Source organism: Oreochromis niloticus, linkage group LG7 (genome assembly GCF_001858045.2).
Source record: "Oreochromis niloticus isolate F11D_XX linkage group LG7, O_niloticus_UMD_NMBU, whole genome shotgun sequence".
Lineage (NCBI taxonomy): Eukaryota > Metazoa > Chordata > Actinopteri > Cichliformes > Cichlidae > Oreochromis > Oreochromis niloticus.
Genome location: NC_031972.2, coordinates 38,570,503 through 38,590,303, shown reverse-complemented (window position 1 = coordinate 38,590,303; position 19,801 = coordinate 38,570,503). Strand labels below are relative to the sequence as shown.

The 19,801-nt window shown below is 39.2% G+C and overlaps 1 protein-coding gene across 6 annotated transcripts in view; it reads left to right on the top strand.

Annotated features, from left to right (window-relative positions):
• The window catches only part of ptprz1a (protein tyrosine phosphatase receptor type Z1a), a 78,887-nt gene that overhangs the window by 15,908 nt on the left and 43,178 nt on the right, over nucleotides 1-19,801 (top strand). For all 6 annotated transcript variants that reach the window (XR_003220970.1, XM_005458364.4, XM_005458363.4 and 3 more), the window contains exons 2-8: nucleotides 5,393-5,455; nucleotides 11,966-12,145; nucleotides 13,771-13,922; nucleotides 14,529-14,624; nucleotides 16,162-16,228; nucleotides 16,309-16,466; nucleotides 18,212-18,362. Coding sequence is in view for 5 of the 6 variants with exons in the window: in XM_005458364.4 (XP_005458421.1) it covers nucleotides 5,393-5,455; nucleotides 11,966-12,145; nucleotides 13,771-13,922; nucleotides 14,529-14,624; nucleotides 16,162-16,228; nucleotides 16,309-16,466; nucleotides 18,212-18,362 (867 nt within the window). In the remaining variant the exon portion in view is untranslated. The remainder of the gene's footprint in view (nucleotides 1-5,392; nucleotides 5,456-11,965; nucleotides 12,146-13,770; nucleotides 13,923-14,528; nucleotides 14,625-16,161; nucleotides 16,229-16,308; nucleotides 16,467-18,211; nucleotides 18,363-19,801) is intronic.

The following is a 19,801-nucleotide window of genomic DNA, read 5'->3' as shown; positions in this document are numbered from 1 at the left end:
CAACGCATCTGCACGTCCCGCGTAATTGACACGACTGTGACACACCAGTCAGTGGCATGCAGTCTGATGATGTCACATTTTAGTACCTGTTTGGATCACTTAGTACCTGCTCGGCTAGGGTTCCAAAAAAGTTCCTGGTACCAGTTACTATGACCTAATGGAAAACTGTGGTGAACTGTGATGACTCGATCCGAGTCAGTACTAATAGAAAAGGGGATAATCTCTCTTTAAGAAAGGGATTCAGTTCACGATTGCTCTATTCTGTAGTCTGTATCCGTAACCAGTTTTGTTAATACTCTGAGGGGCGGTTCAGGCTTATGCAGGAGTGCAGTCAAGACAGAGCATCTCCTTGGTAAATCCTTGCTGGTGAGTTATGCATGGCTTGAAATTGGCCTCTGTGGTTGTTTGGCACATTCCCATAAAATTTCTCATGTATGGCTCTTAAGGTTCTGTTGTTTTTTTCAGTTCTAGGCATTCCAAGATCCATGTGTTGAGGCACTGGCTTTCTTGTAGTTTCTTGTAGTCAATCCAAGTGGTGTACAGGTTGGTCAGTCTGGTCTTACAGTCTCGAGTGACTGCTCTATCTACCAGTATCTGATGTTTTGCTCTTCTGGTGTTTCTGCCAATTGGCTTTTGGGCCCTGCTCATGTATTGAGCCATGTGGATGTTCATCTTAGCTGCTGTGATGCCTCACATGCTCCCATGTTGTGTTAGGCAGGTTATTAGCTAGTAGTTGGATAGGACTGGTCCTATTTGAGGTCCTAGGGAAGCAGGACTGCCAGGCCTTTCAGTTAATCATTCTGGGTACGTTTCATCCATTAGCAGCAGGTTAATTTGTGCTGCCAGACATTCATTGTCAGTTAGTTAGCTTTTTTAGCCAGTAAGTGGGATTCATATCAGAGCCTTGCGCTGTCTAACTCTTCATGCTTGAGATTCTTTCTTGGATATCTGCAACTCTTGACGCTTGTTCAGGGAGGTTGCTATTGTTGCTCTTAGCGCCACCAGATACCCAGCATTGTTATTATGTCTTACGTCCTTCTCCCACATACTCCTCCAGTATTGCTCCATCTCCAGCCTTGTTTGTTCCCTGCCACTGAGTGCACACCTTTGATGGTTCAGTGGAGAACAGCAGGTTTATCCTCCTGGCTTCTGGAATGGAATAGGACTTTATTGTCATTGTACATGTACAACAAAATTGTAGGTGCCACACTGACTGTGCCCGAAGAAAATATGAATAGTCGACAGCAGGATATATATACAAAACAAGAAAAAATATACAGAAATAAGACAAAGGCACACATTAGCGAACAAAACAGTTGCAAAGTGCTCAGAGGCAGTGCAAAGAAAGACATGGTCTGAAAAGAGTCAGCGTGTGAGTGGCCTAAGTGATAAAGGTTACTTAGACCATGGCTGAGACTGGTGAGGCAGGATTGGTGGGCAGTGGGTCAGACAGGTGGTGAGCGGGGTGCAAGGGGTCCCCTGTGATGACACTGATTTTCCTGAGACAGGAGGATCTGATGAAGGTCTCCAGGGATAGCAGAGGGCAGCAAATTATTTCTTGGGAGGTGTTAATTACCCTCTGTGCAGCCTTACTGCTCTCAGTAGTGGCCCGTGCGTACCAAATACCCAGGCAGTAGGAGGGCACGCTCCACTGAGAAGCAGTAGAAGGCCAGCAGCTTCTCATTAAGGTTATTCTTCCTCAGGACACCAAGGAAGTGCAGCCACTGCTGGTCCTTCTTTACCGGGACGTTGGTGTTGTCAGTCAAGGTGAGATCATGGAGCCCAGTAACCTGAAGATAGAGACAGATTCCACCCTTAATCCATTTATAATGAGAGGGGAGTGGACCTGTCTGTGCCTCCTGAAGTCCATTAGGAATTCTTTGTTTTAAGGACGTTCAGCTCCAGGTTATTTTCTGAGCACCAGTGGGACAAGTTCTCTACCTCCGCCCTGTACGCTGTCTTATCTACATCAGAGATGAACCACGGTGGTGTCATCGGCATACTTTAGAAAAAAGTGCTTCTATGAATGTGTGTGAACAGGTGACTGAGATGAGGCGTATTGCAAAGTGCTTTGAGTACTCTAGTAGATTAGAAAAGTCCTATGTAGTAATCATTTACCATGGTTTTAGATCATATCCAGAGTTTGTTAGTGTCTGTGTGTATGAAATAATTATTTTTTTTTTCCTGGTGTTTTTTCTTTCATTGGATTTTCCTAGAAATAAAAAATTCATCCTGTATTTTTACCAGTAATTCATCCAATGAAAATATTACTAATACCACCCCCACCATGCTCAAATCATCGTTGGCATCAAGAGCAGAGGGTCAGGGATTCGGGTGGAAGTAGAGTGGAGGGGGTTGTTACACATTCTGGCATGAGCACCAGTTCTCACCCCACAGCCTGTAGATGTCCTGGCTCTCCCAGGGTTTAGCTAATCCTCTTATTCAGATTCTGGCTGGAGGCTGCGGGGCTCCCACAGACCAGAGCACAGAGTCGGCCACTCTCCGCTGAATAAACACAGTGACACAGTTGTGGTCTTTTTCTATTTCGTACAGGCGCTGAGCAAGAATTCTCCATAGAATCTATTCTACTCCTTCACTCTTTTCCAGTAAGCATGTTAACCCACCACCCCCAATCGTCAAGACCTGAATTACATCTCTCCTACTCAGTCACCCTCCCATGTTCACTTCTTTGTTCTTCTAAAATCAGCTTTTCTCCCCTCACCTCCTCTTGATCCCCTTTTGCTCTATAACAGAAACCTTTTTTTCTTCATTATTGATGGTCTCAGGAATATTTTCTCCAAACAGCGCAACAAACACTAGCCACATTGTGTAGTGTGACATCATTTTATGCTCCCTCCACAGAGGTTCCCAAGCGCTTTGCTTGCCGAGTTTACTTAACAAAGGAAATTATGATTTGTCAAAAAACCTGAACATCATGGACTGTAAACGTGCTACTTACCTCAAACTTAGCATAATGTCATCCATCCCAGTCACCTGTCCCAATCAATTAGGAAAATAAGGTTATTTTCTGCTTTCAGTTAGATCACAAGTGATACCAGCATACCATTTAAAAAAAATAATTTGAGGCATGGTTGCAAAAAAAATCTTTCTCTTGTATGCTCATAGACTAAAAAGGAATCTGATGCCACTTCTGATCTATTAAACATGCTAAATTATCTTAAAAAGAGCACAAATTCTCACAGCTTTGAGTGATGTTTATAAATTAGGAAACAACCCTCATTTTTAATTTGACTTTACAAACTTTGACTGTTACAAAGTTAAAGCAAATATGGGAAAGTGTATAGATGTATATGTGACTTTTAAACTTTAATTTAGTTGTTGGGTTCCTGTTAATATGCACTGCAAATAAAAGTCTTATTATTTTACAAGAAGAGTGCTAGAGGGCATAATTATTTCTTGATTAAATTCTATTCACATTAATTGTCAAACATTTTGATTATTGGTTGTTTTTTATGATTATTTTTAAAGGATGTCCCTAACATGAACTTGTACCATGTTATTAATTGTCTAATTGTCTTGTTGTTAAGTTTCTGATTGCAAGCCACACAAAAGAGGACATTTGAATGTTTTGTTTTGTTGTGTTTTTTTTTTTAACCATTTCCTTTATTATGTAGAAATTTGTTGTGAGACATATTGAAATGTAAACAACAATTGTAACCTTATGTATATGCAGTGACACAAAAACTGAGAAGTTTACAAGTATATTCGAATCATTTGAGAGGTTAAAAAATCTACAAACTCAACAAATAAAGTATGCGTAATCACATTATCTAGACAAATTATTTGTCATTGGTCTAGGGTGCCAGCTTTGCCTTCTTGGGAATTAAGCTCAGAGTGTAACTGAGAACCTGAAATTTAATCTAAAATGAAACCTTAAGTGCTCTTAACACTTTTGTGACAGATTGTTAGCTTGTCCTTGCTAAGGAGAATGTGACGCCAGTGTGTATATATGTATGCACAGCGACATGTGCATACACAGGAACAGACTGTAATAAGCCCTTGTTGATATACTGGTTACGGAGCAAACAGGTGTTACATGTCAGAAGTGCTTACTTACACTGTCTGGCTGACATTTTCAGCTTAAGAGAGACAGAGCTCACAATTTCCTGTCAGGGTTGGCCCTGCTGACAGCACAGACTTCACACCCCAGACCTCGGGAGCATTTTAGCTTGTGTCTCCATCTTAACATGGCTTCTGTCTGTGACTAGGCCATGTTGGCTTGAGCACAACACCAGACTGTCATTAAGTCTGCCACTTTTGCCAAAGAAAATCTTTTGACAGAGGTATAATGTACAGCAAAAGTATGCCATTTGAAGTTTATTTACTGTCATCCACAAATAGTAAATGCTTACGTCTTTAGCAAAGTTTTTTTTTTTTTTTTTTTGTCTGAAATATTTACATTGACTGACATTTACTCACTTGCAGCACAGCCAGAAACCTCACCACCCTCCCGAATTAATATGCCACACACTGTAGAGCAAGTTCACGCTCACATCTCTGCCCTATTTTAAAAAATGGGGGGTAGCAAAGTAGCAAAATTATATCACCATCAAAAAAATGGCACTGTGACACACACGCACACACACTGGCGTCACGTTTGGGCTGCAGCCCTTTTATTTGTGGCAACACAAATTCTGTGATATATCTGAGCAGTATTATCAGGTGCTTCTCAAGTGAGTCTCCCATCCTGCAGATGAGCTCCATTCAACAGCTTGAATTTAATTTGGTGGCAGTACCTCTTGTTCAGCCACAGTACTTTAATAATATCCATGAAGTTCTCCACCTCCTGAAGGTTCTGGTTAAAATGACCCTTCAGCTCAAAGTAACAATTTTCTTAAGCAGAACAAAGACTCCTGTCACGAGGTGCAGTCCATGATGGTGGAGCTTGAGTCCATTTCACAGCAGCCTGGCCTACAGAGAGAAAATACATTGATTGAAAAAATAAGCTAAAAATGACTAATTACTCAAATATTTTGCAGAATATACTTAGGCTGCTTGCCCAAGTCAAATCTGTCATGTCTGTGTATTTAAAAACTAACAAACAAACAAAATCAGATCCCCATGAACTAAATAGAAGAGAAGACGTTAAAATATTGAAAAGGGGAGGTAGGGTGGGGCACGTAAATGAGAATGAACAGCTTGCAGAACTGGGCGAACCTATATAGATGACAACCGGAAGGAGCGTGTATGGAGGCGTGGCCCTGCTCCTGAAATTCCGATACTTAATCTCCAAATAAAAAACCCCCCCACTGTTATAGTAGTGAACTTGGATATGTTAAATAACTTATGTAAATAGTTTTATTATTCATAGATAAAGAAACTGAATACTCTATGTAGAACGTGTTGGTGACCATTTGTTTCTGTCTTGCAGCTGAAGGATATGGATACAGGAATCAGCGCAAATTTTCAGAAGACATTGACTGGTCGTACGCAGGTGAGTCAACAATCACAGGTAACAAAACAAAAATGCTGAACTTCTGTGCATTCAGAACATTCCTTTCCATGTGAAAGTTAACATGGTGTCAACAGATTTGGGAGGTCTTCATTTTGTTATGTGATTGCTCAGTGTTTGTGTACACTGCTGTTTGGTAAGACTCTTGAGTGTATATATATTCCCCTCTCGCCCCTGCGGCACTCTTTATCCTTCAAGCTTGGGTCCACTGCCAGAGGCCTGGGAGCTTAGAGGTCCTGCGCAGTATCTTTGCTGTTCTTAGGACTGCACTCTTCTGGACAGATTTGTTCCTGGGATCTGCTGGAGCCACTCACCTAGCTCAGGTGTCACTGCACTGAGTGCTCCAATTACCACTTGGAGAAGTGTACGAAGATGTGGAGATCTGTGCGGTTGGTTAGCCATCACCAGTTTGTGTGTCTATATCTGGAAGTCCCACAGGATCTTAGCTTGGTCATTCTTGACCATTTTGACCTCAGGTCTTCCTGAGGGGCATCCCAGCAAGCACCTGGGGTCTTGCCTGGTGTGGTAGACCATAGCCTCTATGGAGCTTGTGCTAAGAGCCTGTTCCTGTGCTGCCATAATTAGTCCCATGATTAGTGTGGGTCTTTTGAAACTGAGTGGATGCTTGGTGTTGTGACGCAAATCTTGGGACTCGTCTGCACACTCCAGTCCACTTTTTGTGGTGGGGGAATAGGTGATACCCCGAACTTGGTGGTGTACTGGGGCATTGACATTGCTGGCCCTGGGCTGACCTTTTCCTGACCCATGGCAGGTTGTGGGAGATGGGGGTGCCTACTGAGCCACAGGAGGTAGAGGATTACCCTCCTTCCGGGGTTAGTCCTCAACCTCTTGGTTTTACCTGTCCCAGCCTTCCCTCCTCCCCACTCCCTCATACAACACATCACTCACGCACGTAGAGTCTTGAAGGGGGTGTCGTGGGTAGGTTACACACACCCTGTAGGTTAGTGTGTAAGGCCATGAAAGGGCCCCCTGTGTAAGGGACATTCACGAATACACGAATGCGCCTTATGCCACCCCCCCGTCCTCCTTTTTTAATTACACTCAGGGGTTACACACAGGGGTGCAGGAAAGGGGACATCTTCCTACACCCCTGTTTCACACACTCTGCCTCAGACGGGGGGCAACAAGCAGTTTGTGGTGGTTCAGGGTGACATCTGCTCGCCAACACCACGGGAGGGAGGGAGGGGGGCAATGTGTGCAGATGTGTCTTTGTCTTTCTGTATGTCATCAGTTGGTAGGTGAGAGTGAGTGAACGAACTGTACGTGTGTGTGTGCGTGCGTGCGTGCACGTGTGTGCATGGTGGGGTCTGGGTCTGGGGCTTGCTGGGTCTTGGCCCAAGTGGGACATGGTGACCAGGTCGTGTGTACTCTTGGGAGCTGTCTGCCTTCAGGCTTCTGGGGAGCATCACTGCAGTTACCCTAATTATCAAGTACATTTGTGACAAAGACACAGGCATTCTCACACGCAGTCACTGACTCATACACTCTCTCCCTGTGTCCTTCTCACGCTGTCCTCTCACACACACACACTATTGGAAAATTGTTGATTTATGTGTCTGTGTTTTTTCAAATTTTTTGTGCTCCAGGTAGTGTATGTTTGTTTTTTGGGGTTTTTTGTTTGGTTTTTTTGTCTCTTACAGGTGCAGTAGTTGGCGATACATTGTGCATTCTATTTGTTTTATTTGTTTAAAGTTTGTGGCGAGCCTATTTATGCTGTTATGCAATAAGCAAACACCAAAAGAGTATCGTAGGTATAGAAGCTTTAGCTAAAACAAAGAGTCTCAGTGCCATGTAAAGGAACAAAGAGCAGAAAGATAAACCTAAAAGACTTCCACACCCAGTACTGGACATCACTACCAACAATACAGACTGCATTGCCCTTTAGCTGCTGTTACATTAAACTTGAAACTTGATTTTTAGGCTAAAGGTCTCTTCCCTTTATGTGTTCCTATTGATCTAAATACAGGCCTATCAGAGTGGCAGTTTTTTGTTTTGAAAGATTCATGTTACCAAAAAAGAAAGGGGGGAAAAAGTAAAACCTGGTGATAAACTGACTTTTCTTCTGTCACCATCATATTTTGAGATTTTGGGTGATTGGATAGAACTACTGGATGAACTATTATATGCAGGAGTATCTAGAATGTTCCTAGGACTATGCTCTTTTAGACCTCAGATAAGACCTCAGAGATCTCAGATGACATTCCTAGAATCTACTGGAGCCAAACAAAGTTTGGGTCGGGGGGGGTGTCACTGCCCTGAGTGTGCCAATTACCTCAGAGACCACTGTTGCTTTCATCTTCCACATCTTTTCTAGCTCCTCTTTTAGCTCTTGACCCCTTGAGTTCCTTATGTTCCTACTTATTGATATTGTTGTCGCTTTCCTATTGCTACATCTATCTTTAATGCCTATCTTTGCTTAAGCATCTTAAAACACTTGGTTTTAGAACTAAACAAGGGGATGAGAGGTGCAGAGTCTTCATGAAAACTTCACAAAGTCCAATCACATTCTTTCCATGCTTCTTAAACTACTATGACCTGGATAAATGAGAAGCTATATAGACATACTTCCATGATGCTTCCCTTTCTTGCTCCTCTTTTTTTCTCAGGTTTCTGCTCCCTAAGGGATTCACTAAGTACATCAGTTTGATGACATCTGATGTACTCATGGATCTTTGTATTTCTATTCTGGACAGTGGCGCTGACAGTGGCCATACAAATGATAGACAACTGTTAGATTGATAAATGTAAGGTTTTCCTACTTGGTATTCAGTTTTTGTTGAAAAAAGGTCAGTTTCAACAAAAAATGAAAATCTGTTTCCAAGAGGAGAATACAATGCTCTCACAGTTACCCCAAGATAAAATGAGTGATATTCTGATGTTGGAGCTTTCATGACCGCAGCTCATTGCTGAAAACTGCTTCTCTGACTGAGCAAACACGAATAAATTAAACAAGCATGTTCTGATTTCTCAGATCATTCTCTAAAGTGGAAATGACTTCTCCATATTTTTAAGTTGATCTTTGTTATAAAAACAACATGATGTCACAAACTGGGCAGATGTCTTAACATTCATTTTAGTAACATACTCTGGACTGTATACTTTTATAAACAGGATTTTAATAGTAATCTAAGGATCATTAAATTTATACAGTATATTCTAAGTATTTATAAATATTTTCTATTTAATTGTATTAAAAGACAAAGCACATCAATGGCATTCACTAAAAAAGTTTTAGAGACTGGCTGAGATGGCGTGTTGCTTCTCTGAAAGCTTTTACTTCACAATCTTTAAGAGGTTGCGATAGTTTCAATGTAATACAAATGAAGCGTGGCTGCGGAACATCAAGCACTAAATAAGAAAAGCAAAAAACCCTCATTTTAATATTGTCATAAAGTTCAGGAAATACAAATAAGAGAATTGTTTATATAATGGTGTTCTGTAAATACTTTGTCAATAATTCCTACACCTTTGACACACAACATCACTTTCAGTCTTCTGTCTGGCTTCCCACAGAGTTGACATTCACATACCTGAACCAATGACTTGGTGATGTTCTGGGGTAGGATAACGGAGACCTCTTTTCAATTTCTTCTATGTACAAGTTGGGCACAATGGGTGAAATTGGGGAACCCATGACACACCCATGTTTCTGTGTGTAGTACTGACCCTTGTATGTAAAATATGTGGAATGAAGACACAGTTCCAAAAGCAAACACACTTGTTCGATGCTGAGAGTGGTCCTGTTGCTGAGGTTGAGGTCATCTTGTAATCTCTTACGAACTACCTCCAACGCTTCCGTGACTGGAATACAAATGAAGACACATGTAACATCATATAAGGCCATGGTTTCATCTGCCTCCATAATGACATCTCTCACCTTCTCAACGAAATCCAAGATGTTCTGGATGTGGTGTTCAGAGCTCCCTACCAAGGGGTTGAGAATCAAAGACAAAAAATTTTAAGATGTCATAGGTGACGTAGTTGATTATACGGACAATTAGTCTTAAAGGTGCACCCTGTTTATCAATCTTCTGTAAACCATACAGACTTGGTGTAGATTCCCCTGGGTATAGCCTGTGGTATGACGTCCAGTTAGCATTGTCTTGTTCTATCACCCTCTTCCTGTAACCACTTCATTTTAGGGGCTCATAAGTATTTTTGTCACTGAGCAGTTCTATGCTAAACAAAGCCATAAAGGAACAAAGTAATATTAGACACTGACTCTGAAACTGATTAACAGCCTAATCTGGTCTGCTACTTAACTGACGAGATCAATGTTACAAGTCAGTTAAACTTCAATATCACAGAAGTTTAACTGACTTGATGCTATACTATGATTTAAAAGTGTTCCTTTAGTTTTTGTAAAATGTGCAGCGTGGGGCTACACGGCGCATTAACACCTTGCATCCCCACGCACAGGGCGATCCTCGCTAACTGAGATTTGCTGCGTTAATGCGGTTATGGCGATAACGTCATTTTAACAAGATTAACGCTGACAGCACTAGTATGTATGGATAAAGTACACATCATTTGTGTATGTTTAATCCATGTTTAAATGTCCCTTAGCGTAATGTCCCTTGACCAGACACCTTTGGTAAGCAAACAAGCTTTTAGCAGGTTTTGGCAGGTTTGAGGTAATCACTTTGGAAAAATGTCGGTCTGTTTTATCCTTTCCACAACCAGCTTTGAACTGTCTTGTGTATCATTGCCCTATTGAAACGCTGAACCAATTTGAACTCTTTTATTTCATTTAATCCACTTTGTACCAGTTCCACTGGCAGCAATATTCCCCCAGTTCCAACCCAATATTTACCAGTTGGTACTATTTTCCCTGGGATTAAGTACCTTAGCTTTATAAGTAAGGGTGAGCTAATCTGAGTTGATGTGCAGTAGCTAGTACCACCAAAGGTTTTACACCCTGTGGTCTATCCAGATCTTTTCATACTGCTCAGATGACACAGAACAGACCAAAAACAAGAAAACACATTGCTGTTGTGTAATAACACCCTGACATAGTTTTTAGGGTTAGATTTCTCAGGGAAACTCAAATGTGTGTATAAATCCCTTCTTTTCCAAAAGATGCTATATCATACAATGTTTTGATGATGGTGGTGATGAACACTGGGGTGGCTCAGGAGGTAGAATGGGTCAGAAGGTTGGTGGTTTGATCCCTGGCTGCTCCAGTCTGCATGCCAAATATCCTCGGGCAAGATGCGAACCCCAAGTTGCTCTCCATCATAGTATGAATGTGTGTGAATGTCAGATAGAAAGCATTTATGTAAAACCATACAGAAAAGTGCTTGTGTGAATGGGTGAATGAGGGATTTTGTAAAGCGTCTTGAGTGCTCCAAGAGAGTAGAAAAGCACTATATCAGAATCAGTCCATTTGCCATTTAACATTGGCCTTGTCCAGAAATGTTACAGATGTGCATACTGTCTGTTCTATAGCAGCATGTGGCTCACATAATATTAAAGAAAAAACATTTTAAGTAAGTCTTGAGCTCTGCTTAAGCATTTGCATTTACTTTGTTTCTCCATTCATTTATCTTTGTTTTTTCAACAGTGCTTTCACTGGTTTAACTTAACTTCTACAAAAATCAGCAGAGAAATGAGAAGTGCTTCATATATTTAATCAAGCACACAACTTCTTCACTTATTAAGTGCCAGATTTGTTATCATATTGCATTGATATCATATTGCAAATTTCAGAAAAAAGTCATTGACCTCTAATCATAAGATATAAAGTTTAGATCAGGGGTCCCCAACTCCAGGCCTCGAGTGTTGGTGTCCTGCAGGTTTTAAATCTCACCCTGGGTCAACACACCTGAATCAAATGATTAGTTCATTACCAGCCTCTGGACAACTGCAAGACATGTTGAGGAGGTAATTTAGCCATTTGAATCAGCTGTGTTGGATCACGGACACATCTAAAAACTGCAGGACACCGGCCCTCGAGGCCTGGAGTTGGGGGCCCCCTCGTTTAGATGAATTCACAAAATGGGAAAATGTCAATTTTTTTTGTATTGTATTTTGTATTGTATTTTTTGTAGACATTTCTATAGTAGTAACTGGTTATCCATTAGTCATTACTTTAGTCCATTAGTCATTTACTTTAGTGTCGTACGAATGGACATGGGACAGGTCTTTATTAATAGAAAAAGCTTGAAAATGTCTGAAAATATAATTAAAAGTTTAAACTCTATGCCCTCCTTCACATTTTTTTTAAAGCTGTCCAGTGGGCAGGGCCAATTCTGGGCCCCGGGCCTTACTTTTGTGACACCCCTGAACTCAAGAGAGTCAATTAGTCAACAGAAAATTATTGAAAGTAACAACTTTCACTTTTCACTATTTTTTTTTTTTTTTTTTTTTAATTTATTTTGGGTTTGATTATTAGTTGGTTGTCTTTCCACCAAGATCTACACCGCCTCAAAAATGATTTATCTGAACACTAATTGTCCATATACACTCCAGGAACATTAAACCAGAACAACTGGGCCAAGAAGTTTCCATCCTGCAGCAACGCCAAGCAGTCTCCCATCAACATAGAACAGAACCTGGCCCAGGTGAAACTACAGTACCAGAAGCTGAGCTTTGATGGCTGGGAGAATCTGACCACTAACAGAACAACAATCAAGAACGATGGCAAGACTGGTAATAACAGTAATGCTTTGCATTGTCTTTGTTGTTGTTGTTGTTGTTGTTTTCTAGGACATCAAGAATTTTGATCTAGTTTTGTCAGTTCTACATATTCACATATATCTCAACCACTGTATAGAATAAAATAGACATTTTACACACATTGTGATCGCCAGTGGAGGAGTCCTGTTGAGCCTAGCAACTGATTATTTTTTCTCTCCTCCCACAATAAAATTGAAATCTTGGAATATCTTAACAGCATTTATTAGACCACCATCGAATGTAATTTCGAAGTCACAGCTCCTATAAATTAAGAGTGGCACTGTAATTACTATATCATTGTTTTGTTTCTGTAATGGTCACCTGTATGTGCAAGCTCTTTAATCGAAATGATGTATTTATTGCTACATTATAATTATTGTTATCCATTAAATTTCAAATTGTCTTTTACAAACAAGTAGAAAATAGTAAAACACATTCTCATTTTTTAAAGTAATTATTTACTTCATCACTGAAAGGAAAAATGTCTTTTTGTGGTTGAAAGTTGAATACATGATTCATTTCTGACTTCTTAAATCCACCAGCTGAAATTCAGATATAAAAATGTGAATTCAGTTAACTTGCCTAATAATAACTTTTAATAATTGGGAATCTGCCAAACTTGCTTACAATGTATTTGTGTTTCTTTTTTTTATTAGGACAGGTGTTCTGATAAATAAATTTAAAAAAAACAAAAAAACTATATATATAAAAACTATATACTATATACCAACAAATGATATGAAATGGTATGATTTTAATTTCAGAAAAAGGGGTGAATGGGACATTGGATACGGTGCTTGTAAACTTGTCAACAAGAATGAATTAGCAACAGGTTGAGCTAATATTTTCCTTACCTTGACCGGGAAATTAGATTTTTGACAAGACAATAATGCATAACAGGCTGAAGCTCACATGGATTAAATGGCACACAAAGGGAGGCAAACAAAGAGCGATCACAGTTACAGTGACCAAAACATATCAAGGGGACTTTTCTTCATGTGTTCAGTAATCAGTGACTTAAAACAGTCTTAATATTATCAGTTCACAGTAAAATAGGTATTGTCTCAACAAAACCTTAATTACATGACCGTGATAACACACTGTATATTATGGAAGATAAAAGCACGACCACTTTTGTGATCCATTCAAAGTAAGTTTAGATTCTTGAGCAGATCTTTTTAACTGGTCAAAGAAAGGGCGACTTTTATTCAGCCCCTGATTTATGTTAGAGTGTAGGTGCTGCTAGAGTATTATATAGAGAAGATCATCTTTTGATATTCTGTATGTTTCTAACCCATTGTTTTCAGGACATTTTCACTGTGTTGTGGTTGAGTCTTCAATGCAGTAGACGAAGAATAAAATTAAGAAATCTGGGATATCAAAAACTTGAAAGAGATCTACAGTCATTGCCACTGCAACACCTTAGTACTCTTAGGATCATTGCCCTTTTGCCTGACCTACTTTGGGTCACGCTAGCTGTTGTACAAATGGCATCTCTTTCTATACGTTTGTCTCAATGTAGCATTTTAATAACATTATAAAATAAAGACAATTCAGTCTCACACGTGCCATTTTGTCTCGCATCTCTTTTCTGTTAGTGACCGTCAATGTGGATGGTGACTTCTATGTCAGTGGAGGAGGTCTCAGGTCAAAGGTCAAGGTGGGGTGCATCACTTTCCACTGGGGGTGCTGCAATGCTTCTTCAGAGGGCTCAGAACACAGTCTGGATGGAGTCAAATACCCTCTAGAGGTGAGTCAGCTTATGTGACTAGTGTTGCGCTTGGAATGACCTAAATGTTAAATATTACTTACAGACTCAAGTTCATCTGTTATGATCAGGAGAATTTAAACTATATCTAGAAATTAAGCATTCAGTTACGTTAAACTCTAAAGTCAATCTAAATATTAATTGCAGCTGTCTTTATTATTGTGTTTTCATCACAGTTTTGTTCTGTCTTTATTTAATGATCGATTGATTATTATTATTATTTACTATTTTTTGTTTTACCTCCGCAACCTTTGTTCCATCTTTATAATTTATTCTCATTTTATTTGCTCCGTCTACTTAGATTCGTTTTATACTGTTTCTTGTATTTTTTTTGCTTACTACTTGAGATGATGCATCTCAAGCCATTTACTTATGATTACTTAAATATGATTTAAAAAAATGTTATAATATTATAATCAGAATTCTTATAAAGCAACAATAAAATATCATCCTAATTTAAAACAAAATTATTTAATAATTTAAAAAAAGACCTTTACAAGAAGAAATTCCGTGTCTGAATTAAACGATCTCACTGGACTGATAAACTCAACTTGTTGGTGTTTATTTTTTTTCTGTTTACTCGTGTAGATGCAGATATACTGCTATGACCCACTTCGATTTGATTCTTTGGATCAAAGCATCAAGGCTGGAGGCAGAATCACAGCACTCGCTGTTCTATTTGAGGTGTGTGGTTTGTGTGCATGCGTTCACTACGAGGCATATTGTTAGGTGCTGATAACAGGTTTACAGGTTTGTATGACTTGTTTGCTTAAAGAGTAAAGCATTGAAATGCAAAAAGCTATCCCATGCATGTGTGACAATAGAAGGAGAGAGGTAGTAAAATAATAATAATGATAAAATAAGAGTTAAGCTTGAGTAAGTTAGCACAATCACTGAGGAGGAGCTCAGCATGAAGCCGCTCCTCCTCTGTTGAAAAGAGCTGATTGGGGGCTTTTTAATTCAAAACAGGTAAACAGATGTTCAAAGTGATACTGCCAGTATATGTAGTATCGTGGCTTTGTCCTGTCTTCCTACCCTAACCCCATCCAGTCACAGCAGATGATCACCCCTCCCTGAGCCTGGATCTGCTGTAGGTTTCTTCCTGTTAAAGTTGTGTTGAGAAGTTTTTCCTTCTCACTTTCACCAAAGCGCTTGTTCATAGGGGGTCATATGACCGCTGGGGTTTTCTTTGCTTTGCTCATAGAGGGTCGTTTGATTCTTTGTATTATTGTAGGGTCTTTACATTACAATATAAAGCACTTTGAGGAAATTGTTGTTGTGATTTGCCGCTATATAAATAACATTGAATTGAAAAGTAATGCTCAATGATTAGACTGAAGGTTTATTTTTATTGTTGGTTTATGATCTGTGTTCTTGTCTGTGTGCTTATGCTCAGTGTCAGGGTTCATACTGAGCATAGTAAATACTTTTTCTTAACATGCAGTCTGCTTTGTGCAGTCATGTTGCCTCTGGGCATGTTGGCATGTTAGAACTGTCAAAGGCCAGGTTGGAACAAAACTAAGAAGACTGCCTCGTGTGAAACAGCAGGGAATATCTGTGTGTCTTTCCAGCTAAAGCTTGGAAATAAAAACTACCAGTTAACTACCAGTTTTGTTTCGTGCCAGCAACTTTGGCAGTAACTGGGTCATAATTTTATCTTCTTCTCATTGTTTTCTTTTTTTTTCTCAAAATTCAAAAAATGTGGACGCTTTGTTGGAAAAGGTGAAAACAGTGTAACCATGAAAGTTCTGGTTTTGAATATGTCCTATAGTCTTGTTTAATATTCCCTTTCTGTTGCTTTTGTTCTTCTTAACTTTATGGTTAAATAATAAGTATTACTTTGAAGTATTTTCTAATCAGTGCAAGAACATACATGTCTTTAGCAGGACCTATATCTGTCCAGAATGGATTTAATGTTATGTTTATAACATAAAATCCATGACACGATGTTATGTTTATAACTTTGAGAGGAAAGGGTTGTACGCTGTTTGTTTAATTTATTCCTTCATATTTTGTTACTTTGTTAACTTACAAAGTTTCAGTCCGCAGGAACTTACAGTTTTACAACATACTGGCTGTCCTGTTTATTTTCTGGGGGGTTTTTTTTCAATGGTATTAGTGTTGTTATATTTCTTAGTAAAACTATTTTAACATATTCATTTGGAACCTGTGTATATATATGTGTGATTTACCTAAAGTAATAATGTTTTCCTTTTCACAGATAAGCACTGAAGACAACATGAACTACGCTGCTATAATCGAAGGCATCAACAGTGTGAGCAGATATGGTACAGCAGGTGGCTTTTTTGTGTTTTCTCTTACCTTTTCTTGAGTTGTGTGTTTTTAAGCTGTCTTGTCTACTGTCCAGGAAAGAGTGCCAGGGTTTCACCCTTCACTCTGCAAGGTCTTCTGCCAAACTCCACTGAAAAATACTTTATCTACAATGGCTCTCTGACTACGCCACCTTGCAGTGAGGTTGTTGAGTGGATCATCTTCAAGAACACAGTAGCCATCTCCGATGACCAGGTGACAAATCCAGTTCCAGTACATTTAAATTAACACATATACATTTTCACTTTCTATTTTGACATCTTCTTCAAATCCTGCATGTTGTTGTTGTTTTTTTTTATATTCTTGATTTAAATGGTAACCTTCTTTATATTGATTTCTAAATGATTGTACCACTTTAGGCAATAAAATATGATCCTAGCTTTTACTGTAATCATACAGTAGAATTTAAACATATTGTAAACATAAATTTCTCATTATAATAGAGGGGTCTTTTTGCCTTAAGTGGCTCGACAAAACCTAAAAGCCCAGTTGGAGATAATGGGAATCATGACGGAAATTATCGGAAGTTTCTATTAGGCCAGGCTTTCACCTTCAGGGCTCTGTGCATGCTCACTCTAAAAATAGGTGTTTTGTGGTTCGTGTAACTCTATTTCCACACAGAATGATCTCAGAGTCCTGCTGGCTATTTACATTTAAACATTAAAGATTACCATCCATTAACCTAATAAAAGACTGGGAAACAGTTTATTGGCAGATCATAGTGGAAATAAGTTTAGTGGTTGAACAGACAGTATTGTTTTGTGTTCTAAAAGCTGTAATTCCAACAGTGTAAAACACACAGTTTGCACCACACTGGACAAATCACCACATTAAACAATAAACTGAAGTTGGTGTCATAAACACTACCAACTACATGGGGAAGGGGGCAGATGGGATGGACACTCACTGAAAACTGTGACTCGATAGAAGAATCGATAGAATAAAAAAAAAAAACGAAACAATTATTACGATGTTCGTAAGGAACCCCTTAAAAAGATATTTAGGTTTCACAACAGAGAGGGGAGAGAGAGAGAGAGAGAGACAGACAGAGCATGACTGAAACCCATACAGAAGCAATCTTTGCTTCAAACAATTATTGGCTTACAGAAGGTTTATGAGCTATTCAGACTTGATGAAACACATTAGACCCACATAACTGCATGTGCCTGCACAAACATGTAGATGCACACAAAAGGTTTTCAACAAAAACATTCCACCATGATCCCTGCTGAGGACCAGATGTCGTTTTCAACTTGACTCATTCACTTCAAACACAGCTACCATTAGATAGGTTTCACTCTGGTGAACTGGTGACTCAGCAAGACAAAAAAGAACTGGACGTCCATGGAAGACAACAGTGGTGGGTGATCGCAGAATCATTTCCATGGTGATGAGAAACCCCTTCACAACAGCCAACCAAGTGAACAACACTCTCCAGGAGGCGTATCAATATCCAAGTCTACCATAAAGAGAAGAGTGCAAGTATATACAGAGGGTTCACTGGAGGGTTCACTTCACTGGAAGGTGCAAGCCACTCATAAACTTTAAGGCTAGATTGGACTTTACTAAAAAGCATCTAAAAAGCACAGTTCTGGAAAAAACATTCTTTGTACAGATGAAACCAAGATCAACCTCTTGGAGCTGAGTGATGCAAAGCTGATGTAGTAAAATGCAAAAAAAAAAAAAATGATGTTGGAAATTAGATTAGTCGGCCGCCTTTGATTCTTTAGTGGGGCATGTAGTCAGATATAGTTTTGATGTTTGAATACCTTTGTTTATTTTATTCCCAAAGTCTTTTCTGTAAAAGAACCTGCTGAAATCACAACCCCACAGTTAGTGCAACCTCACAGTACAATCACTCCTAATTATTAGGTAACCGGTGCATTTAATGGCAGAGTGCTGAACTCATGTTCATAACTGTATCGATTCCTCTGTTGCAGCTGGTGATGTTCTGTGAGGTGATGACGATGCAGCAGGCTGGATATGTGATGCTGATGGACTACCTGCAGAACAACTACAGGGAGCAGCAGGAGCAATTTATGGGTCTGGTGTTCTCCTCTTATACGGGCACTGAGGAGATCTTCACACGGGGTTTGTATCCAGAGTTTTGTTTCTTAGGACAGTCATTTATACCAAGGGCTCTAGTCATCTGAATGAAATTGTATTTGATTGAAAACAAATGTTTTCTCTAATTAAATACATCAGCTGGATTGTGTAGAATACGTACTAACTGTTTGCCTTTTTAACCTAAAGACATATAAAGCTATTATCTGCAGTTTTAAATAATTTTAACTTTGTTATTTAAAACTGAAATCATGATATACTTTTTAGACTAAATCATTTTCCATATATATGAAGCAGGTTGAAGCATTAGTTGAGGCAGAGCTAATAACAGAGGCTGAATAAATACATCTTTGGGCTGGATGTACCTGTCCTCATAAAATTATTATCTGGAATAAGTTAACACAAAAGTTGTTGGAGCATCCAAACACAGACAGGTTTGCTTATTGCTTTTCGTGACAGACCTTGTTGGAAGCTGAGATGTGGCAGTCAAACTACTGAAAACTTAAACCATAAATCCTCCATTTTAGCCATGATAGAAACTTTTTTCATGTGGTATTGATTAGTTTGGAACAAGCAGCAACTGAAGAACAGGACTTAAAAATGTATTTAGTGTGGTAGTCCGTTTTCCAATCAAGCTTACTAGAATTACCTGTTAACTTTCCTAGATATGGGAACCTGTGGCTCCAAAAAAATGAACATAGCAGCTGCCAAAATGCTAGATGATGATGATAATGGGTGGCAGCACAGTGGCCACCTCCATCTTACATATACAGTAATCCAGTAACTGTAAACAGTAATTGAACTCGTAATCACAATTCTAGCTTACCTAAAGTAGGACTTATTCAGATAAAATAATTATTGTGGGTGATTTTAACATCCATGTAGATGCTAAAAATGGCATTTAATCTGCTATTAGACTCAACTGGCTTCTCTCAAAATGTAAAAGAACCCACCCACCACTTTAATCACACTCTAGATCTTGTTTTAACATATGGCATAGAAACTGAACATTTAACAGTGTTTCCTGAAATCCCTCTGCTGTCTGATCATTTCTAATAACATTTACATTTACAATATTAATTACACGGCAGTGGGGAGTAGACTTTATCACAGTAGATGTCTTTCTGAAAGTGCTTTAACTGACTTTAAGAATATAATCCACCCACTGTTATCATCTTCAATGCCCTGTACCAACACAGAGCAGAGGAGCTATCTGAACACTACTCCAACAGAGGTCGATCATCTTGCTAATAATTTTACCTCCTCACTTTGTATGACCCTGGATACTTTAGCTCCTGTGAAAAACAGCTGAAATCAGCTGAAATCAAATCAGAAGTACTTGATTCGCTGGTATAGTTCTCAAACACGTAGCTTAAAGCTAATAAATCGTAAGCTGGAAAGGAAATAGAGAGGAACTGTGTTCCTTACCTTTTGGATGGTGCCAGTAGTATCCCATTAAGGAGTGA